This window comes from Chiloscyllium punctatum, chromosome 11 (genome assembly GCF_047496795.1).
Source record: "Chiloscyllium punctatum isolate Juve2018m chromosome 11, sChiPun1.3, whole genome shotgun sequence".
Lineage (NCBI taxonomy): Eukaryota > Metazoa > Chordata > Chondrichthyes > Orectolobiformes > Hemiscylliidae > Chiloscyllium > Chiloscyllium punctatum.
This window is the reverse complement of record NC_092749.1, coordinates 61,285,560-61,309,819: the sequence shown is the minus strand read 5'-3', so window position 1 is coordinate 61,309,819 and position 24,260 is coordinate 61,285,560. Positions and strand designations below refer to the sequence as shown.

Here is a 24,260-nt window from a genome sequence, read left to right as displayed (position 1 = left end):
TCTTTAGTCATCCAGCATTCCCTATACCTACCAGCCTTTCCTTTCACCCTAACAGGAATATACTTTCTCTGGGTTCTCGTTATCTCATTTCTGGAGGCTTCCCATTTTCCAGCTGCCCTTTTACCTGCGAACATCTGCCCCCAATCAGCTTTCGAAAGTTCTCGCCTAATACCGTCAAAATTGGCCTTTCTCCAATTTAGAACTTCAACTTTTAGATCTAGTCTATCCTTTACTATCACTATTTTAAATCTAATAGAATTATGGTCGCTGGCCCCAAAGTGCCCCCCACTGACATCTCAGTCACCTGCCCTGCCTTATTTCCCAAGAGTGGGTCAAGTTTTGCACCATTTCTAGTAGGTACATCCACGTACTGAATCAGAAAATTGTCTTGCACACACTAAACAAATTCCTCTCCATCTAAACCTTTAACACTGTTTGGAAAGTTAAAATCCCCTACCATAACCACCCTATTATTCTTACAGATAGCTGAGATCTCCTTACAAGTTTGTTTCTAAATTTCCTTGGACTATTAGGGGGTCTATAATACAATCCCTAGAAGGTGATCATCCCTTTCTTATTTCTCAGTTCCACCAAAATAACTTCCCTGGATGTATTTCCGGGACTATCCTCCCTCAGTACAGCTGTCATGCTATCCATTTTCAAAAATGCCACCCCTCTTCCCCCCTCACCTCCTTATCTATCCTTCCTGTAGCATTTGTATCCTGGAACATTAAGCTGCCAGTCCTATAAACATCCCAGTGCCATGTTCCTAACCATGCCCTGAGTTCATCTGCCTTCCCTGTTAGGCCCCTTGCGTTGAAATAAATGCAGTTTAATTTATTAGTCCTACCTTTTCCTGCCTGCTCTGACGGTTTGTTTGACTCGCTTCTATTCTAAACTGTACCAGTCTCAGATTGATCTCTTTCCCTCTTTCCTCCCTATCTCCCTGGGTCCCTCCCCACTCCCACCCCCACCCCATCTTACTAGTTTAAATCCTCCCGAGCAGCTAAAGCGATTAGGAATTTTGGCATTGGATACACTTGCTTATTAAAATGTCAGATTTACAATTCATCACTCATTAAATGATTCTTTAAATAATTTCCTGAATAAGAAATTGTAATTTAAACCGTGGAAAAATTGTCCTGCCTTTTCTCAATGGTTGTATGCATTTGCAGGTGCGTAGTAAAGCCCAGCAAGTTTTCTTCACAGCCTTGGGGACTTACAATTTTTGTTGTCGAGATCTTATTCCACTGGTGCTGGAATACTTGCATCCTGACAGACAGAATATTAGTCAACAACAGTTGAAAGTAAGTATTTTGATATGTCTTGAAGCATTATCATAGTACCAATATCAGTCCTATTGTATCAATTTGTATATGGTTCTTCTGTTAGCAAATGTCCCATCTGACTTAATGTTATCTTTCTATATGTCAGTGGTATACTTTTGTACCCAAAGGCAATGACAGACTGGTACATTTGAGACTAAAATATTTCTTCTGTATATATTTCAAACCAGGGTGCTTTGTACTGTCTTCTTGGTAACCACAATGGAGTTTGCCTGGCCAATCTTCATGACTGGGACTGCATTGTTGCTACATGGCCAGCAATAGTCTCCTCAGGACTCAGCAAAGCAATGTTTTTGGAGAAACCTTCCATAGTTCGTTTATTTGATGACCTTGCAGAGAAGATACATCGACAGTATGAAACCATCGGCCTAGATTTTGGAGTAAGTAATTATTGATGCTCTCATCAGGCAAATTTATGGGACTATTTTTTCCTCTCATTTGAATGTAAGAAAATGCTCAACATTTGAGCATGAAGTCAAGCTTCTCTCCTTTTCATGCTGCGTTGACTTCTAGGAGCTGATAGTGGAGGCCTTTAGCATGGTCTACACTGTTTAAAGTTAATGACACAGACTGTAATTTCTCTCCTGTATGCTTGGAGGCTGCTTATTTTGGATAGACAGGGAGAAGTAGGAGTTGGGTCAATGCTCAGCTGCTTTCAGATCGAAGGGAGAGTCAGTAACAACAAGATGGAACCAGGAAAGTGAAAGCACATGCAGACACAATCTTTGGGGTTCAAGTCTGTCTTGCTGCTATTTTTAGATGACAACTTTACTGCTCTAGATTTCTGTCAAACAAAAAATTGGATTTCCTTCAAACTTTCTGGTTGTAAGAGCTTACTAAGGGAAGGGTTGTTCAAGAATAACATCTGGCCTTTTTAATTAGAACCTATAATCATGTGATTTTATGTCAAGTCATTTGGGGTTTAGGAAAGAGGAATTTCTTTCAGGTGTTAAGATACAACTTGATTTGCAATTTCTGTTGATTTCACATGCCAAATTTTAATTTACGAATGTGCAAAAAAATGGAAAAACTATGTCAGGGACATTGCTCATTACATAAAAACTGCTCCTTATTTTGAACTTAAACAGAATATTTTGCACAATTTGATTGTTAATTTCCTTGTGATTTAAAAAGGTTATTCAGTAGTTAATCTGCAGCTCATCTGTTCAGATTTCAGATCGTTGTGTGGAAATAGCTGCATCCTTGTCCCAGGCAAATAACCCAAGTTCTATAATGCCTCTTCTCACTGCTGAAGAGATTGAAAATGGAATTCAGAACCAAGTAGCAAGAAATAATGAGTCCTTAAGGCAAGTAGAGAAGAGTCGACCCACTCAAAGCTGTTTTAACATTAGTACAGGTCGACAATCCTTTATCCGAAATCTGAAAAGCTCCAAAATCCAAAGGTTTTTCTGTGAAATTTTTATCTCATTAACAAGGTTGTTTGGCGTGCAAACAGTTAACCCAACTCCACACCCTCTCAATGCGTGTCACTCAGATGTGATGTTGGGGAGGGGCGTGGCCCAGCATTGGCAGGCCTCGATTCTCTCTCAGGGCCCGTTACTCTGTGAGTCTGCTGTTCAGTAATATTTTTTAAAATTTCACCATTGAACTGGCACTTATTCAGAAATTTGAAAAATTCTGAATTCCGAAAATCAGCTAGTCCCAAGTGTTTCGGATAAAGAATTGTGTACCTGTAATAAATTTGTGTTCATGTATTCATTTCACATTGTTTCATATTAATATTGTTTACCAATTTCCTCCTATGTGGCCTGCAATGTGCTAATGACCATTTCCCTAATGCTCCTACTCCATTGTTGCTTATAAGGCCCTGTTGACCATTGTGATCAGAGGTGCCATGGTGGCTCAGTGGTTAACACTGCAGCCTCACAGTGCCAGGGTCCCAGATTTGATTTCAGACTTGGGTGACTATGTGGAATTTGCACATTATTCCTGTGTTTGCGTGGGTTTCCTCCAGGTGCTTCAGTTTCCTCCCACAGTCCAAAGATGTACAGGTTAGGTGGTTTGGCCATGCTAAATTGCACATAGTGTCCAGAGATGTGCAGGCTCGGTGGATTAGCCATGAGTTACAGGGATAGGGTAAGAGTGTTGGGTCTGGGTGGGATGCTCTTTGGAGGGTCAGTGTGGACTTGATTGACCGAATGGCCTGCTTCTACACTGTCGGGATTCTGAGGTGTCTTCAGCTGCCCCTTGATCTGGGTTCTCCACCTGCCTAAGCCAGATTCTTTATCTGCCCTGGTACTCTGCCCAGTTTCCCACAAGCTCCCACCCTGAGTCCCTCAGTCCCTGTCCCAAATCTGTTTTTATCTGGACCAAGGTTTTTCTCAACTCATAGCTGTAGCCTTCTGTTGTGCATCGAAATGCTAGATTTGATACTCGACAATGCAGATATTCTTGGTGAGCTGATGCTTGTATTGATCAATGTCTGCCACTTATTGGAACCTGGTGAATCTTCATGTACAATACTGGTGTGTAATTATTTTATACAATACCATGTCATTAACTGTATATGGTATTTCCTTTTAGATTTAGTGGTTTATTTTAGTTGGTAAATTAATTCAGCAAGGAATACATAGTGTGATATGGTATTTCAACCTGGGCATTGTTTTATACTTCACAGAATCTGCAGGAACCTAACCCTGGTATTAATTAATTCTTATAGGAAACCATGTTTCACTTAATCATTTTATTTAAAGTAGTGATTTTCAGAAATGACACCAGTGCCTTAGTGGGGATTGCCTGCAAATGAAAAATGAGGGCTGTGTTCAATGTTGTCCATAATTAAGAATTCTCTTTGTTGTTTAGGAATTATAAGAAGCTAATAGATACCTTACTGGACTTGCTTGACCAGCGGAACTTGTAAGTTTTTAAAAATTATGTATTTTTGTTTAAGCTTGATAGCTCAGTCCATCATCTTGTAGCTTTCCAGTACGCGACATTTCAAATTTGCATCCCTAGCTAGATTTGAGATGGAGTTGACACTTTTGTGCAGAGAAAAGTTAAACTATGGGAGAAATGCTTACAAGGAATTGCTCAACAGATTTTCACGGGAAGTATACAGCATTGATGCAGTACATATGATGAACTTTAGAAAAGATATTTGTTCCCTGTGTTCAGACAAAAGATGTGCTGGTGGCAAAGGTTGAATGCCAGCCCCCGGTTGCACAGACTGTCTACCTGCACAGGCAAGCAATCAGGTTTACAGTCCTGTAATAACTTCATCTTTTTATTTTTCTTTATATTTGATTGAGCATTGAAAAGGATTGTTTTAAAAATTAAGCCCTGTTTAAGGAACTTCGTAAAAACTAAAACAACGTTTCTGGAATTCATTGTGAATTGTGTTTACATTGCTTTGTTCAAGCATTTGGGGAGGAGAGAGAAGACATTCTGAGTGCAGAGAGTAAGACTTGGCTGGCAACAAATTGCTGATTGACTGGTTTGTGCAGTTGTGACTAGTTGTGGATATACCAGAGGTCATCAACCTGACAATAGTCCTCTAATTGGATCTTGGGAAGCTGAACAGTGTGTGTATGTTGTTGTGGTTCTGTTCGCCGAGCTGGGAATTTGTGTTGCAGACATTTCGTCCCATCTCGGTGATATCCTCAGTGTGTGTATGAATAATACAGTGAGTCTTCAGACTGGAAGAAATAGGACTTGACTCTATATATCTCTGCAGCAAAGAATTTCACATGTAGAGATGGTCAGTTATTCTCTCCCACCATTTGCTATCAGCTGATGCATCTAACCAGTGCCTGAAACTGAACAATTAATGTGTAAGTTCTCTGCCTCCTTAACAAGAACTGAAAATCTGAAAGGAGGGTATGAGAGCAGATGGTTTTGCTTGGGAAGAGAAAGGAACACCTCCTTGAAGCCTGTGAACTGATGCTATTGGAATGTGTTTCCCGATTTTTTTTTTTGTGTCCACTCAACCACCCATATGTGTAGGGATTCTACATTTTAGAATTGGCTTCCCATTTTTCAGCCGTCCCTTTACCTGCGAACATCTGCCCCCAATCAGCTTTTGAAAGTTCTTGCCTAATACTGTCAAAATTGGCCTTTCTCCGATTTAGAACTTCAACTTTTAGATCTGGTCTATCCTTTTCCATCACTATTTTAAATCTAACAGAATTATGGTCACTGGCCCCAAAGTTTTCCCCATTGACACCTCAGTCACCTGCCATGCCTGATTTCCCAAGGGTGGGTCAAGTTTTGGACATTCTCTAGTAGGTACATCCACCTATTGAATCAGAATAGTTTCATGTACACACTTAAATTCCTCTCCATCTAAACCCTTAACATTATGGCAGTCTCAGTCTATGTTTGGAAAGTTAAAATCTCCTACCATAACCACCCTGTTGTTATTACAGAGAGCTGAGATATCCTTACAAGTTTGTTTTTCAATTTCCCTCTGATCCCTTTGGGGATGTATAATACAATCCCAATAAGGTGATCATCCCTTTCTTATTTCTCAGTTCCAGCCAAGTAACTTCCCGGGATGTATTTCTTGGAATATCCTCCCTCAGTACAGCTGCAATGCTGTCATTACAGCTGCCAGTCCTGCCCATCCCTGAACCATGTTTCTGTAATTGCTATGATATCCCATGTTCCTAACCGTGCCCTGAGTTCATCTGCCTTCCCCGTTAGGCCCCTTGCATTGAAATAACTGCAGTTTAATTAATTAGTCCTACTTTGTCTCTGCCTGCCATTCTGTTCTCAACTGTACCAGTCTCAGACTGATCTCTTTCCTCACGATCTCCCTGGGTCTCCACCCCCACCCCACCCCACCTTAGAAGTTTAAATCCTCCCGAGCAGCTCTAGCAAATCTCCCTGCCAGTATATTAGTCCCCTTCCAATTTAGGTGCAATTTGTTTTCCTTGTACAGGTCACTTCTACCCCAAAAGAGATTCCAATGATCCAAAAATGTGAATACACTAGCTCCTCAGCCATGCATTCATCTGCTCTATCCTCCTATTCCTGCCCTCACTAGCTCATAGCACCAGGAGTAATCCAGATATTACTACTCTTGAGGACCTCGTTTTTAAATTCCTGCCTAACTCTGTAATCTCCCCTCAGAATCTCAACCTTTTCCCTTCCTACGTTGTTGGTTCCATTGTGGACAATGACCTCTTGCTGGCCCCTCTCCCCCGTGAGAACATTCTGCACCCTTTCTGAGACATCCTTGATCCTGGCACCAAGGAAACAACACACCATTCTGCTTTCTCACTGCTGGTCACAGAAACATTTGTCTGTACCTCGGATTAGAGAGTCCCCTAACACAATTGATCTCTTGGAACCTGACAAACCCCTCATTACATTACAGCTAGTCTCAATACCTGAAACTTGCCTGTTTGTGTGACATTCCCTTGTGAGTCGATCACCACTTACCTTTTCCAAAACAGCATACTTGTTTGAAATGGGGATAGCCACAGAAGACTCCCGTACTAGCTGCCTACCTCTCTTACCCTTCCTGGAGTTAACCCATCTATGTGACTGTATCTGTGACTTTTCCCTCCTCCTATAACTGCCATCCATCACATACTGTTGCTGTTGCAAACTCCTCATCGCCTCTAACCGTCTCTCCAACCAATCTATCCGATCTGATTGGATTCTCAATCAACAGCGTCTATTGCAGATATAATCCGCAGTAACCCTTAAATTCTCTTTGAATTCCCACATCTGACAAGAAGCACATATCACTCTAGTAAAGGCCATTTTTGCTCCTTCATGATCTACAGACCCAGAAAATAACACCATCTTATTCTTCTACAAAACACTGCACCAGGTTAAATTATAGTTATGGCTTATATTTTAAGTTTAATCAAGAGACATATCTCTAGTAATGTATAATCAAGAAAGAACCCACACACTTGAAACAGATAAGTGAATTGTTTTTGTGCTGTGAACTTCACCCAAACAGTTCCTCCAAGATCAGTTGTGAATTTCACTGTTAATTTTCCCGGACACTCCGATGTCCAGTGATGCATGAATTCAAACAGCAAAGGCAATAACTGTGATAACGAGAATCCAGGGAAAGTATATTCCTGTTAGGGTGAAAGGAAAGGATGGTAGGTATAGGGAATGCTGGATGACTAAAGAAATTGAGGGTTTGGTTAAGAAAAAGAAGGAAGCATGTGTCAGGTATAGTTAAGATAAGGATAGATAGGGTGAATCCTTAGAGTATAAAGGAAGTAGGAGTATACTTAACAGGGAAATCAGGAGGGCAAAAAGGGGACATGAGATAGCAAATGGAATTAATGAGAATCCAAAGAGTTTTTACAAATACATTAAGAACAAAAGAGTAACTAGAGAGAGAGAAAAAGGACCCCTCAAAAATCAGCAAGGCGGCCTTTGTGTGGAGCCGCAGAAAATGGGAGAGATACTAAACAAGTATTATGCATCAGTATTTACTGTGGAAAAGTCTATGGAAGATATAGACTGTAGGGAAATAGATCATGACACCTTGAAAAATGTCCATATTATAGAGGAGGAAATGCTGGATGTCTTGAAACGCATAAGTGGATAAATCCCCTGGACATGATCAGGTGTACCCTAGAACTCTGTGGGAAGCTAGAGAAGTGATTGCTGGGCCTCTTGCTGAGATATTTGTATCATCAATAGTCAGAAGTGAGGTGCTGGAAGCCTGGAGGTTGGCAAATGTGGTGCCACTGTTTAAGAAAGGTGGTAAGGACAGGCCAGGGAACTATAGACCAGTGAGCCTGATGTCAGTGGTGGGCAAGCTATTGGAGGGAATCCTGAGGGACAGGATGTATCATGTATTTGGAAAGGCAAGGACTGATTAGGAATAGTTAACATGGCTTTGTGCGTGGGAAATCACATCTCACAAACTTGATTGAGTGTTTTGAAGAAGTAACAAAGAAGATTGATGGCAGAGCTGTAGATGTGATCCATGTGGACTTCAGTAAGGCATTCGATAAGGTTCCCCATGGGAGACTGGTTAGCAAGGTTAGATCTCATGGAATACAGGGAGAACTAGCCATTTGGATACAGAACTGGCTCAAAGGGTGGTAGTGGAGGGTTGTTTTCAGACTGGAGGCCTGTGACCAGTGGAGTGCCACAAGGATCAGTGCTGGGTCCTCTACTTTTGTCATTTATATAAATGATTTGGATGCTAGCATAAGAGGTATGATTAGTAAGTTTGCAGATGACACCAAAATTGGAGGTGTAGTGAACATCAAAGAAGTTTAGCTTGGATTACAAATGGATCTTGACCAGATGGGCCAATGGGCTGACAAGTGGCAGGTGGAGTTTAATTTGGATAAATGCGAGGTGCTGCATTTTGGGACAGCCAATCTTAGCAGGACTTATACACTTAAGGTAAGGTCCGAGGGATTGTTGCTCAACAAAGAGACCTTGGAGTGCAGGTTCATAGCTCCTTGAAAGTAGAGTCTCAGGTAGATAGGATAGTGAAGGAGGCGTTTGGTATGCTTTCCTTCATTGGTCAGAGTATTGAGTACAGGAGTTAGGAGGTCATGTTGCAGCTGTACAGGACATTGGTTAGGCCACTGTTGGAATATTGCATGCAATTCTGGTCTCCTTCCTACCGGAAAGATGTTGTGAAACTTCAATGGGTTCAGAAAAGATTTACAAGAATGTTGCCAGGGTTGGAGGATTTGAGCTATGAGGAGAGGCTGAACCAGCTGGGGCTGTTTTCCCTGGAGTGTCGGAGGCTTAGGGGTGACCTTATGGAGTTTTGCAAAATTGAGGGGCATGGATAAAATAAGTAGGCAAAGTCTTTACTCTGGAGTGGGGGGAGTCCAGAACTAGAGGGCATAGGTTTAAGGTGAGAGGGGAAAGATATAAAAGAGACCTAAGGGGCAACATTTTCGCTCAGAGGGTGGTACGTGTATGGAATGAACTACCAGAGGAAGTGGTGGAGGCTGGTATCATTGTAACATTTAAAAGGTATTTGGATGGGTGTATGAATAGGAAGGGTTTGGAGGGATATGGGCCGGGTGCTGGCAGGTGGGACTAGATTAGGTTGGGATATCTAGTCGGCATTGATGGGTTGTACGGATGGGTCTTCTTCCATGCTGTACATCTCTATGACTAAGTTATATTTATAGATTGTAATTCATAGTTTTGTTTGTCACAAAGCTGGTCCCTTTTTTCTAAAAGCTGTTTCTTTTCTCAAGGATACTGTGTCCTTGGTTGTTTTCTGGAGGGGTCATAAACCAGCTCCCAGTTCTGATTAGACTGGTTTGGTACAGAAATTAAAGGGTATTGAGAGGCCTTTTTGTTTATATGTAAACAGATGAGACTTCAGGCTAAAGTGGTCATGTTTTAGACCTGTATAATGAAAGAGTGTCAACTCTCTGGCAGTGCAGTTCAGTCCAGAACTAGTTAGGAGTTTGGTGTGGAAACAGGCACGCTCTCTCTCTTTCTGCCCTTCCAACCTCAACCTGTAAGCATCTGTTCCATTTTTTGATAACTGTGTTTCCAGGTGGCTTGCTTAGTGAGACTGTTGTGTACATTCGGAACAGCATAATTAAGTCTAGTTTGGATAGATTGAATTCTGTAGGAGTTCTTTCTTCTGTTCTTTGTGTTTCATTATGTAATTTTGTTAATAAATTTTTGTGTATTAAAACCTGGTAGTCAACCTCGCTAACCTGTACACTTATCATGGTGGCTCAATGGTTAGCACTGCTGCCACACAGCACCAGGATCCCAGGTTCGATTCCAGCTTCAGTCAACTGTCTGTGTGGAGTTTGCACATTCTCCCCGTGTCTGTGTGAGTTTCCTCCAGGTGCTCTGGTTTTCTCCCACGGTCCAAAGGTGAAGGTGAATTGGCCATGGTAAATTGCCCATAGTGCTAGGTGTGTTAGTCAGAGGGAGGTGGGTTACTCTTTGGAGGGTCGTTGTGGACTGGTTGGGCCGAAGGGCCTGTTTCCACACTGTAGGGAATCTAATCTTATCGAAACAAATTGCAAAGTTATGGCCTGGGCTGCCTGCTTAAGAATGTTTTCGGTGGTTTGGCTGAGTCCATAACAGTTTACCTATGATGAAATGTATTTATTTGTAATAACAGTAGTTCTCATTAAATACAGGAACATGTTAATGTGATTCAATCAGATGGGAAAACTGGGTCGTATCGGTAAAATAACTGGGCTGAAGCACACCTTCCCAAGTAGATCATAACCAAGTTGATTGGCAGCTACGGCTGCTGCTTACACTTCTGATGATGTCTAATGATCACTTCTAATGTGCAAGAATGTGATCAATGGCTAAGGATTGTATCTGCCTTGCCTGGATGAATAGTCATTCATCCTGCACTTATTCATTGGCTCGGTTCATATATAAACAGTGACTGTTAACGCTCTGCAACCTTGGCTGGAACACCAATATGGAAATTTTAGCATTGCTTTATTATCTTTAATTATGATGTTTTTTAACAAACCTTGTAAAAGCCTTTAAATTTTGATTAGGGGTTTGATTTTTTTTAGACCATGGAAATTTGAACAAATAGCCATTGGTTTCCTTTCCCTGTTACTGAGAGATGATGTCCCACTACCTACAAGAGGAATCAAGTTCTTTATTCAGAGTCTTAATCATGATGCTTTAGTAGTCCGGAAAGTAAGTTTTCTTTCTGTTAAATTTCACATGCCTAGCAATCAAAGAAGAATTGGAAGTTTACTGCTTAATTTGTCATTGTGTGGTGTACTTTGTCAGTTGCAAGAAAAATGGAATCACGAGCACTTTACCTTGCTCATGGATAATATGAGAAGTGTCCTCCCTCCTGAAAAACAATTGTTAGCTGATAGGGCTGTGCTTCAGTGAATTCACTCAATCAATTCTCACCTGACTTTGGAACCTGGCAAACTTGCCAGCATATTTTATATAATAATGTCACATGATATTGTACTTTTTTAAAAAGCTATCTTCTCCTGACATGAGACATAGCATGGCTGTGTTGAGCTGATATTTACAAAAATATTATCTAAAAGCCTGAAAGAATGAATGTTCATTGTTAATTTTCATGCCTGAGCTGTATGGGGTCAGTGGCTTCACGTACTACGGATAATAAATAATTTCCAGTCTGGCTGTAAAAATATCATTCAACTGAATTGCTCATTCTGAAAACATTAAGTGCAATGAGATAAGCTCTGGATAGAAAGGTTTAGTGTAACAATGAAATTTACCATGTTAAGCCCCTGCAACTGGGTGCCAAGGCATGGCCTCTGCCCAACATCTGAACCTATTGTGTGTCTCTACGGTGAAGCTTGGAGCCTCTTCTCATCTCCCAGGCACACCTCAAGTCACCTGGTTTTGCAGGGATGGGGGAATATGGTGAATTTGGTGCTGTCACGCACCGAAGAACCTGTCTAGTATTTTGGGTGTAGGATTTTTTTGGCCTCACTAGGCATCCCTGCCATGCCCCCACCCCGCGCGCACACGCACACTTAACAAACCTTTGAAAATGGTAGTTGCTACATGCTTTTCAGCTGTTTACTGCTCATCCAGTGACAGGCCTGATCTTACCCTCCTTCGCTGTTGAGGCAGAGAAAAGGTTTTAGCTGAGCAGCTTTGCATTATATTTCAAAAGTCACCTTGCCTTTTGGCAGACTTATTTCTGTCCCTTGAGCAAGGACGCTTGCCTGGACTGCGTCCACAGCCTCTGCAGTCTGCCTGTTTGTGCAAATAAGATCCAAAATAAGTTTACCACAACCTAAAACATGCAGCAGGTGGTGAAATCTTGTTGGGACCTCGAACTTTCAGGCAGAATATGATGTCCCCAAAATTGCACATGTGACCATTGCTAAATTAATTTCATCTTCAGATGGCAATATCTGCTGTGGCTGGCATCATGAAGCAGCTGAAGAGACCTCACAAAAAAATAGAAATTGATCCATACACTGTTTGTAAGTAGAATTGACCTTTCAGTGATTATTTCCTTGATCATATTCTCAGTTAAATGTTAATGGACTTAAAGTAATTTTAAATATGCAAACCTTTTGAACAAATTGCTTATTTCGAACCTGGGTTGCTCATTAAAGGAGTTAAGTTCAAACAATTTTGGAAACCCCTCAAATTTGTCAATGTTTTATTTTTCATTGATTTTTAAGAGAAAACTTGCAAGGAGGAGAATTTGCTTTTACTTGTGAAGGGCGTTCACTGAAAAGACCATGGTCATAATGAGTACAGTTAAATCATATGGTATGTCTTTGGGCACATTCAAATGTCTGGAAATGCTTCCATCATATGACTTGACTGGCACTTGATTTTAATACTCCAGCTCTCATAGGAAGATATTACAGAGTTAAGACATTTTTGAAGTGACACTTAGTCGAAAAACCTGTTTTTGAGTGTTCCTTTGAAAGGTTTAACATTCCTTGCTGTATTCCTGTGCTCACCATACTTGGCGCTAGTCAGATATTTTGGCGTTGCTGTTCATAACTGTATCTATGATCCAAAAATACATTTGAACTACTTCTTTGCAAACATTTTCACTATTTAAAACATTTTACTTTACCTTTCAGAAGTTTTTATTTTGCATTATTATATTCTCAAGACATTAAAAATGTGAACAAAGATGTTTCAATCACTAAAAGTAAAAATCACATGGTGATTTGATATGCTGAATGTGCCATTATTCTGGTGGAAAATAGGAAATGTTGGATGAGAAAGATAAAGCTCTAACACAACTGTCTGCCATCCTGGTAGACATGATGGAATAATAATGACATAATTGACTACTTATTAGCAATCGGTATCTATCAAGAAGTCTGTCAAATCCAGACATGAGTTAAGACAAAATCCATTGCTGGAAACCTTTGGAAACGATAGGTCTAAAGTTACTTGCTTCTCGCAAGTATGTTACACTATTGTGTAAATGTGGGCAGCATGGTGGCTCAGTGGTTAGCACTGCTGCCTCACAGCGCCAGAGACCTGGGTTCAATTCCCGCTTCAGGTGACTGACTGTGTGGAGTTTGCACATTCTCCCCGTGTCTGCGTGGATTTCCTCCGGGTGCTCCGGTTTCCTCCCACAGTCCAAAAATGTGCAGGTTAGGTGAATTGGCCATGCTAAATTGCCCGTAGTGTTAGGCAAAGGGATAAATGTAGGGGAATGGGTCTGGGTGGGTTGTGCTTCGGTGGGTTGGTGTGGACTTGTTGGGCCGACGGGCCTGTTTCCACACTAAGTAATCTAATCTTTACTTCTAATGTTGGTTTCAAGTTCATTTTCTACAGTTTTATTTATTAGTGAAAATTTTAAACCTTCTGCTTTATTATTTTTTGAAGACCTTAAATATATTCCACATTTTTAATTGTGTGAACTTCCTAACTAGATGGCTCTCATCCAGCAATAACCCAGCCAGGAGACAGGCCTGATAACAAGTGGCTTCATTACAATAGCTCCAATTTGCCAAGGACTAAGGATGAATGGGAAGCCTGCTTATTTGTGGAAAAGACACACTGGGGGTACTATACATGGCCTCAGTAAGTATGGGATTGGTGAAATGTAAGCCATCAGAGTAATTCTGTTCAAATCCTTGGAGATTGCTCAGTATGATTGGAGTCAATTATAAAGGATGAAATTACAACACATCTGGATAGCAGTAACAGGATAGGTCAGAGTCAGCATGGATTTATGAAGGGGAAATCATACTTGACTAATCTTCTGGAATTTTTTGAGGATGTAACTCTGAAGGTGGGCAAGGGAGATCCAGTGGATATAGTATACCTGGACTTTCAGAAAGCCTTTGATAAAGTCCCACATAGGAGGTTAGTGAGCAAAATTAGGGCACATGGTATTAGGGGCAAACTACTGACATGGATTGAAAATTGTTTGGCTGACAGGAAACAAAGAGTAGCGATAAACGGCTCCCTTTCGGAATGGCAGGCGGTGACCAGGGATCAGTGCTGGGACTGCAGCTTTTTACAGTGTACATTAATGACATAGATGAAGGTATTAAAAGTAATATTAGCAAATTTGCTGATGACACAAAGCTGGGAGGCAGGGTGAAATGTGAGGAGGATGTTAGGAGAATACAAGGTGACCTGGACAGGCTAGGTGAGTGGACGGATGCATGGCAGATGCAGTTTAATGTGGATAAATGTGTGGTTATCCACTTTGGTGGCAAGAACAGGAAGGCAGATTACGACCTAAATGGAGTCAAGTTAGGTAAAGGGGCAGTACAACGAGATCTAAGTGTTCTTGTACATCAGTCGATGAAAGCAAGCATGCAGGTACAGCAGGCAGTGAAGAAAACTAATAGCATGCTGGCCTTCATAACAAAAGGAATTGAGTATAGAAGCAAAGAGGTCCTTCTGCAGCTGTACAGGGCCTTGGTGAGACCATACCTGGAATATTGTGCGCAGTTTTGGCCTCCAAATTTGAGGAAAGACATTCTAGCTATTGAGGGAGTGCAGCCTAGGTTCATGAGGTCAACTCCCGGAATGGCGTGACTATCTTACGCTGAAAGATTGGAGCGACTGGGTTTGTATACGCTTGAGTTTAGAAGGCTGAGAGGGGATCTGATTGAGACGTATAAGATTATGAAAGGATTGGACACTCTGGAGGCAAGAAGTATGTTTGTGCTGATGGGTGAGTCCCGAACCAGAGGGCACAGTTTAAAAATAAGGGGTAGGTCACTTAGAACAGAGTTGAGGAGAAACATCTTCACCCAGAGAGTGGTGGGTATATGGAATGCTCTGCCTCAGAAGGTTGTGGAAGCCAAGTCTCTAGATACTCTCAAGAAAGAGTTGGATAGAGCTCTTAAGGATAGTGGAATAAAGGGTTATGGGGATAAGGCAGAAACAGGATACTGATTGAGGATGATCAGCCATTATCATAATGAATGGTGGTGCTGGCTCGAAGGGCAGAATGGCCTGCTCCTGCACCTATTGTCTATTGATTAACGGAACAAATGACGAGTGATTTGTAATTCCAACATTTAAGCAATTAGAAATATTTTCAAGACCAGCGGATTGGGTCAAAATATTCTATTATTAGAAGCATTGCTCATGCATATAATGTACATCATTAAACTGTCTAAAAAGTGTAGCGCTGGAAAAGCACAGCTGGTCAGGCAGCATCCAGGGAACAGGAGATTTGACATTTCAGGCTTAAGCCCTTTATCAGCAGCTGTAGTCCTGACTTTATTTTAGTCATGTAATTAATTTATGTTTAGTATGTTATTAGACAGTATTATAATAGGTTGTAAAGAAAGTGAAGATTTGGGAAGTCTTTTTAAAAGGACAGTTGAAGCATAGATGCAAGAGAAAATCTAATGACTTTTTTTTCCTAATTAGGAAGCTGCTTGTTTATGCCCCAGTGGATCAACAACCCAAACTAGGAAGAAGTCGAAGCGAAATGTCAGAGGTAAAAATTATTTGTGTCAAAAGTTGTTTTTAGCATTTTCTAGTCATCAATTCAGGGTTATTTGATGAGCTTGAAATAATGAGAGTGCTTGAGTTGAAGTAAGTGAGTAATCTTTATCAAAGCATGAGTGTATGATCTCATTTGAAAAATAATGAAGTTTTACAACTTTATTTACTATTTCGCCTGCTGTTGTGTCACCACTTTCCTTAATATGCTAGTATTGCACATCATTGGCCTGGATGGACCTTGGACTAACATTGTTTTTATATTGGGAACCAATGTTTCAAGTTTGACAAAGTAGGAAAGCCCAATGAAGTGAATATTAATAGCAAAGTATAACAAACAGTTTATGCAAGGCTACTGTGTAACTGCACTGCATAACTTGTATCTTAGCTTAAGTCTTATGAATAATTTTGCCTGAGTTGCTGCCAACATTGGTCATGTATCTCTGATCAGTACCCGCATTGCTGTTAATGTGCCTTGAGAGCAGCATAGTTGTGCAATAGCTTTACATTATTTTATGAACTTTGTTTTATTGTAATAAAAGAGCACCTTCAGTTCAATACAGCTTCTTCCTCTTCAGTATCTTGTTATGAATAAAGAGTCTATAGAGCTCAAGGGTCTCCTGGGTAAATCTGTTCTTTTTCCAGAAATCAGTTCTGAAATCCATACAAAAGACAGTTGACTAGTGTCAAGTATGATATTGTCAGCAAGCAACTCGAAAGCAGTAGTGCAGCACTTAACTTGACTGGCATCCTCAAACCGGAAAAAGTTTCTTAGCAGTTTTTCTAATTACCCTGACATCAGATTGTCTCATTGGTTCAATGTTGACAAAAACAATAAATTCAAACTAGAGTAGGTTTTAGTATCCTGGGACATAATTTAAACTGGTTAAATTTGAATTGTTGTCAAAACAGCAACCAACTCACGTAATAATTTCACAACAAAATGTTACATATTTTCAATTATCCAGTACACTGAGACTGCTAGGTAGTGTTGTGGACTAGGCCAGGCCACTCAAAACTTTCTTAAGCAGGCAGCCCTAGACCTAACTTGGCAATTTGTTTCGGTATATGTACAGTGAAAATTACCTGGAGGTAGCTAGGTTGACTACCAGATTTTAAAACAGACAAAAATGTATTCACAAAATTACACAATGAAACACAAAAAACAGAATAAAGAACTCAAACTATCCAGTTAGACTTAATTATGCTGTTCCGAAGAAGTTCCAATAAGCAAACTCCGTTTAAAACCCAGTATAAATGGAACACATGCTTACAAGTTGAAGTTGAAGGGCAGAAAAGAGAGAACTAAAACTGCTCAGCTCATGTTGGCTCAGCTAGAGAGCTGACCACACCCCTGTCTTTATACAGGTCACTTCTAAAGCATGACCACTTTGGCCTGCAGTCTCATCTGACTACATAGAAACAAAAGGCCTCTTAAAATCCTTTTCATCTCTGTACCAAACCAGACTGATCGGAGTCCAGCCCAGTTTATTGCCCCTCTGAAAAAAATCAAGGACAGAGTCTTCTTGATCCAAGGAACCATTTAGGAAAAAAGGGACTAGCTTTGTGACAGTAGTCATCTGACAGATGCTTGTAAGGTCTGTGAAAAACAGTATTCACTCTCTCTTAAAGGTAACAGTACACACCTTCAACTTCATAACAATACTGAGAAGAATATTGATCCCCGCACTGATACTTTGTTTATATTAAATATCTCTGTCTTCTTCCCCCTGTACCTCCTTAAATATTTTCCTTTGTTTGGAATATGTTAACATACCTTGTCGGCCTTCAATCATGTATACAGGCTTACTCAGCTACTTTTGAAATCAATGTAATTGAAATTTTCCATGACTGGTATATCTGTATGCAGTATTTGTTAACTATTTATTAGTACTGATGCTGTTGTTAAAGTTATGGTAGAGTGAAAATCAGTTTAATATTTACATACATCTTTTATGATTTAGTTTAATTTTAACTAGTGCCCATTTGAAGATTTTTTTTCTTTTGCAAAGAAAGGCATTATTTATGTTTAATTTACTATGGTTTTGTCACATGTATGATTAGTCTAAAACTCTGCACAGGCATTGCTAATGACTTCCAAATAACTATCTTTGTAGGCAGAACAAGTAATTTATGACCATTTCTCTGACCCCCAATTTATGGAGCAATTGATTAAATTCTTATCCTTGGAAGACCGAAAAGGAAAGGACAAATTTAATCCACGCAGATTTTGTCTGTTCAAGGTATGCAATAGTATTAGTGAACTAAAATGAAACATCAGCTTAATGCATTTGATTTTTGGCATGAGTGACCTCCAACTGTTGGCCAAAGTTACTTTTTTGAAACAACTGTTCCTGTGGTAATTACCTCCAACTGTTTTACCTTTATTACAAATTTTTTACCAATGGTCGCCTTAGACCTTCTGATTTGGTTACAAAATCAACTGTCCCTTACTTGTATTACAACTTTGACCTTGGTGAAGTACTCTTGATGTCTTGTCACTCTTGTAATATGTGGAATATGATAGCCTACTTACATCCAGCATAGTTTCAAAAATGACAGTGACTAAATCATCTCTTTTAGGTATAGGTTCATGGTAACTGTTGGCCAGGATATTACTACTACAAGTAGTGCCATAAAATCTTCAAGAAACTGAAGGAGTTGATGGAGTCTTGAATTACTATCTCATCCAAAAAGGCGATGCACATTTTTTTCAATATTGTAATAAGTGCTTATTTAAATTATACATTCAAGTTTTTGAAGCAAGGGTTGTCCTTGACCTTTTGATTCGCATTTCCCTGAAGATTTCTTGCTAATTCAGTTTTTCCTCTTGTCACTGATTATAATAAATTTGATCATTTGCATGAAAAAGCATTTGCTTTAGAATTTGTTTGAACCACTTCTTAAATTACTCATAAGCATGTTGGGGTTATTGGCATTCACTGTCTATAACTCAGAATTAACCTGATCATTGGCAGTTTTGCATTTTTATGATAGAGAAATAACTTTCAACTTAAAGCAGAGAACTTTTTTCCTCTCTTAATTTCCTCTATAAACCACTGGAAGCTTAAAAAAAAACAACCTGTCAGACATGTTATGAAAAAATTGAGATAGGTGAGACTTGAAACCAGACCCTGAGTCACTACCACTCTGCCTTAAGAACCTTGTAACCACTGGAGACTAAATGAGCAAAGAAGTCTTTTGAGCATGGTCGGAAGGCCTCTGCAGGAACATTATTCCTAAACAATTATCATCCACAAGTGACAAATCTAAACATTCATGCTCAATAAATATTTGAAGGTCACTGCAATGTGGCAGCTTTATAAATACTATTGACTTGCAGCCCTCTAGCATAACCTCAGTCAGTGTGTGATGGATGCTTCCGTACAATATCAATTTATGGGATGTTTCTTTTCTCCTCTTTTGCTTTTTTATTTAGTGGCAAATCCTGTTCACATCACCTAATGTTCAACACACATCCTCCATCATAAATGCTGAAGATGTCCATTTAATATTTTGCAAGCCTCAGTTCTCAGCAATGGGCTGTAGTACATTCTATAAACTAACAACTTTGATATGAGATCAAATCTTTGTAACATCTGTCTCACCATGGCCTCTCTTCTGCTTCAGTCGAAATTCTAGTTCCAAATGTTACGTAATTTGGAAACATATTCTTTTCCTTGCTCTCCTGTCTCATGAAGAGACTGGCCATTTTGTTCCTATTCTTGGGCCAATTCCATTGTTCTTCAGCTTCAAGATTGTTTCAGGTGCAAGTTGTACTGTGTGTTTAAATTTAAGGTAAAATGAAGCATCCTGTGACTTGATTTGCAGTCTGCCTGAAGGTTATTTTACTGAGAAGAAGGTGCAAAATATTTTTATCCGGAGACAATAGCAATAGGCTACATTCTAATACTGGATTGATTGAGACTGCAATGTCCTAGAGGAACAGTGATAACGTTGGGTTGTAAACATTTTGTGTGGGAAATCATGTCTCACAAACTTGATTGTGTTATTTGCTCAAAAAACTCAGAGGATTGATGAGGGCAGAATGGGTGGACGTGATCCATATGGACTTCAGTAAGGCATTCGACAAGGATCCCCATGGGAGACTGGTTAGCAAGGTTAAATCTCATGGAACACAGGAAGAACTAGCCATTTCGATACAGAACTGGCTCAAAGGTAGAAGACAGAGGGTGGTGGTAGAGGGTTGTTTTTCAGACTGGAGGCCTGTGACCAGTGGAGTGCCACAAGGATCGGTGCTAGGTCCAATACTTTTCATCATTTATATAAATGATTTGGATGTGAGCATAAGAGGTATAGTTAGTAAGTTTGCAGATGACACCAGAATTGGAGATGTAGTGGACAGCGAAGAAGGTTACCTCAGATTACAACGGGATCTTGATCAGGTGGGCCAGTGGGCTGAGATATGGCAGATGGAGTTTAATTTAGATAAATGCAAGATGCTGCATTTTGGGAAGGCAAATCCTAGCAGGACTAATACACTTAATGGTAAGTGTTGTTGAACAAAGAGACCTTGGTGTGCAGGTTCATAGCTCTTTGAAAGTGGAGTTGCAGGTAGACAGGATAGTGAAGAAGGCATTTGGTATGCTTTCCTTTATTGGTCAGAGTATTGAGTACAGGAGTTGGGAGGTCATGTTGTGGCTGTACAGGACATTGGTTGGGCCACTGTTGGAATATTGCATGCAATTCTGGTCGTCTTCCTATCGGAAAGATGTTGTGAAACTTGAAAGGGTTCAGAAAAGATTTGCAAGGATGTTGCCAGGGTTGGAGGATTTGAGCTATAGGGAGAGGTTGAATAGGCGAGCGCTGTTTTTCCTGGAGCATTGGAGGTTATGGGGTGACCTTATAGAAGTGTACAAAATCATGAGGGGCATGAATAGGATAATTAAACAAAGTCTTTTCCCCGGGGTGGGATAAGTCAAGAACTAGAGGGCATAGGTTTAGGGTGAGAGGGGAAAGATATAAAAGAGACCTAAAGGGCAACTTTTTCACGCAGTGGGTGGTATGTGTATGGAATGAGCTGCCAGAGGAAGTGGTGGAGGCTGGTACAATTGTAGTATTCAAAAGGCATCTGGATTGGTATATGAATAGGAAGGGTTTGGAAGGATATGGGCCAGGTGCTGGTAGGTGGGACTAGATTGGGTTGGGATATCTGGTCAGCATGGAAGAGTTGGACTGAAGGGTCTATGTCCGTGCTGTACATCTCTATGACTCTATTTGTACTTTAAATTGGCCATTTAACTAAAAATGAGGGATCAATATGGTGAAGCTACAAAACAGAGTGACTAGATTGCTAAACAGCAGAAGCCACATGCAATAAATGTGATCAATTGATTCCACAACTGTTGGATCAGATCTGAACTTAGTCCTGCTACGTCCAGCCATGAATTGTAATGTGAGAAATCTAGAGGAGCAGGCAGCTTCACAAATGCCACCATCTTCAAGGATGGGAGAGATGAGCACATATTGCAAAAGATGAGGCTGAAGTATTTGCAGCCTCCTTCAGCCAGAAGTGCATGACCCCAGCATCACAAATGTCAGTATTCAGCCAATGTGATTACTTCTACATGATATCAAAGAACAACTGAAGGCGTTAAATACTGCAAATGCTATGGACCTTGACAGAACTCTGGCAATTGTACTGAAGATTCCAACATCATCCACACCCCTAGCAAGCTATTCTAGTACAAATACAGCACTGGCATCTCCTGGCAATGTGGGAAACTGGCCAAACATGCCCTTTCCACAAAAAGTAAGACAAATCGAACTTGGTCAATAATGTGCCATTATACTTTTATCCATTATCTTGATCATCAGCAAAGTGTTAGGGATTGTTAATAGTACCATCAAGCAGCATCAGCTCAGTGATGACCTGATACTCTGTCTTGGTTCCGCAAGGGCCACTCATGACTGAACTCATCAAACGTTTGGCTTATCACTGATTGAGGTCATATGCAATGCAAAGGAAAATACTTCTGATTGCTGAAAGTCCATTATCTAAGTCTTAAGACATCATTGCATGAGTTCGACTACGTGGAGTATTTCTGGATCCAAGCAGAAAGATAATTGAAAAGGAAATCAGCTGAACTAATTGCAAGTATTATTTCATTCAGTGCAGTAACAGGAAAGTTTTAGATTTTCAACCAGCAGCTTCTGAGCTGAATTCCCAGTTTTAATGGACACTCTCACTGTGGATTTATGCTTGGGGTCAAACTGTATGTTTACTGTTTGTGGCCGAGTCGGGGGCACGAAGAGAAATGAAAACTGCATGACGCAAAATCATTTCTTCAGTGTTTTGGTGTTTTCAAGCTTGATTATAAGGACTGTGATTACATTTGCTAATCTTTAGATCATGATTTTAATGTAAAATAAAGCAAACTAAACTTGAAATAAATTTGAAGTTCATCATCATGTTTTGAATAAATTTGTTAACTTCTTCCATGACAGGGTTTGTTCAGAAACTTTGATATGGCCTTTTTATCAGTGTTAAAGCCACATATGGAACATCTTGTCTCAGATTCTCATGAAAGTGCACAGCGATGTGTCGCTGAAATCATTGCTGGACTAATCCGAGGTTGTAAACACTGGAGGTATGAAGAGGTAATACCATTGGTTTTATACTCTAGACAGTTAAATCTGAGGTGAGATAAATATTTATATTTGTGCAGAATTTACACTTTTAATAACAATCCAACTTAATTCCCTGACTTATATTTTTATTGTCAGTTGTATTCATATCCATTTTAAATGGATAGTTGACTAATTTTGACTGTCAGTGTTATGTTAGCTGCATTTTTAATTGTACAAATTGACTCTGGCTGCTTGAAAAGAAAAACAGGTATAGTGTTTATTGCTTATAGAAAATGTTCCATGCTAATGTGATTTGCCTGAATTTTGGATTAAATGATTTATAGTAATTTAGTTGCCTTCAATTATTTGAGACAACCAAAAGCATTGATATAATAAGATTCTATTGTACTTGCAAATTTATTTTGTTTCTCAACAAGCTTGATTATTTCAATAAATATGTTCCCCCTTTAATTATACAAGGTATTGAGCTAACTGAATTCCATTTCTGTCAAAAATAATTGGTGCATTTAACACGCAGTCTTATGATCCCAGCTGAATTAATACTGGACAAGTCAGATTCCAGAGTGAAACTTTACTCGATGGACACCCAATTTTATTTTGCACTTTGGTTACCATGGTGGTCAGTGACTGAATATATTCACACAAACAGCTTTAGTATGTTACAAAAATAACTACATATGGGATAATTTGTAAGGATCTCATCATAGTCAGCAATCCTTTCTCTTTGAAGTATAAAACCTATCTTTGCTATTTAATTTCTTATTGACTGACAAGACCACAAGTGTTTACTTTGTGAGCTTGTGCACATTCACCAGATGAGATTCTCTGTCTAGTCTTCAGAGGCACAGACACAGGCTATCTCAGAGGGTTCTCACTGAATTCTGAAAGGAAAAAGCTGCAAGGTTTTCTCCATTTTTTTTCAAACATTTTAGGTTGTTAAACATCGCATCTGGTCTTAGTCAGGCAATAAGACATAGGAGCAGAAAATAGGCCATTCAGCCCATCGAGTCTGCTCTGCCATTCAATCATGGCTGATAAGTACTACTTCACCATTTTAGCTTCAATCCCCTTGACAGTCAAGAACCTATCTATCTCCGTCTTAAATATACTCAATGACCTGGCCTCCACAGCTTTTTCTGGCAATGAATTCCACAGATTCACCACTCTCTGGCTGAAGACGTTTCTCCTTATCTTCATTCTAAAAGGTTTTCCCTTTACTCTCAGGCTATGCCCTCTGGTCCTATAGTCTCTCCTACCAATGGCAACATCTTCCCAACATCTACTCTGTCCAAGCCATTCAGTACTGTGTAAGTTTCAATTAGATATCCCCTCATCTTTTCTTCTGAAGTGAATCTGCTTCTAGTCTCTCTTTCCTTGTATTATAAAAGCTCAACTTAATGAATACTTCAGTTATCTCAGTTAAGATAAGCAATTGTCTCAAGAGGCAGTTTATTTGGTCATTTAAAATGAAATAGTTTCTGTCCGTTTTAAAAAAAATCACATGCACGAAATTGAAAACCAAAAATCTATCTATCTATCTCTATCTCTATTTTTGGATGCAAATTCCAAAACAAGTTATCGTATTCAACAAAAATAGACTTTGTAATTAGCAAATAATACTTCAGCAATTTGTTTGTACAGTTTGTGCAAATTAAGTTATGATGGAAAATTGAAATTTAATTTTATGCCATCCAGTCTTAATTTGCAGTATTCCTTTTGTTGACAAATGGACTTTTGAATTTTATATTATGTTCAACCCCTGGAAAGAGGTTGATAGGTTTTGTTTGGTGATTTTAGGTGGAACAGCTATGGAAAATTCTCTGTCCGTTTTTGAGAACTGCCTTGTCCAACATCACAGTAGAGACCTACAGTGACTGGGGAACATGCATTGCCACGGCTTGTGTAAGTAAAAGCAAATTATTTATCTAAACTGTGCGACAC

General features: G+C 39.8%; 1 protein-coding gene across 2 annotated transcripts in view; it reads left to right on the top strand.

The window, feature by feature from the left end:
- Positions 1-24,260, top strand: part of LOC140483029 (proteasome activator complex subunit 4-like) — a 196,808-nt gene that overhangs the window by 114,099 nt on the left and 58,449 nt on the right. For both annotated transcript variants that reach the window (XM_072580909.1, XM_072580910.1), the window contains 11 exons: positions 1,176-1,307; positions 1,517-1,726; positions 2,517-2,653; positions 4,170-4,223; positions 10,826-10,955; positions 12,160-12,241; positions 13,667-13,817; positions 15,633-15,702; positions 17,825-17,950; positions 22,176-22,328; positions 24,117-24,221. In XM_072580909.1, the coding sequence (XP_072437010.1) occupies positions 1,176-1,307; positions 1,517-1,726; positions 2,517-2,653; positions 4,170-4,223; positions 10,826-10,955; positions 12,160-12,241; positions 13,667-13,817; positions 15,633-15,702; positions 17,825-17,950; positions 22,176-22,328; positions 24,117-24,221 (1,350 nt within the window). The remainder of the gene's footprint in view (positions 1-1,175; positions 1,308-1,516; positions 1,727-2,516; positions 2,654-4,169; positions 4,224-10,825; positions 10,956-12,159; positions 12,242-13,666; positions 13,818-15,632; positions 15,703-17,824; positions 17,951-22,175; positions 22,329-24,116; positions 24,222-24,260) is intronic.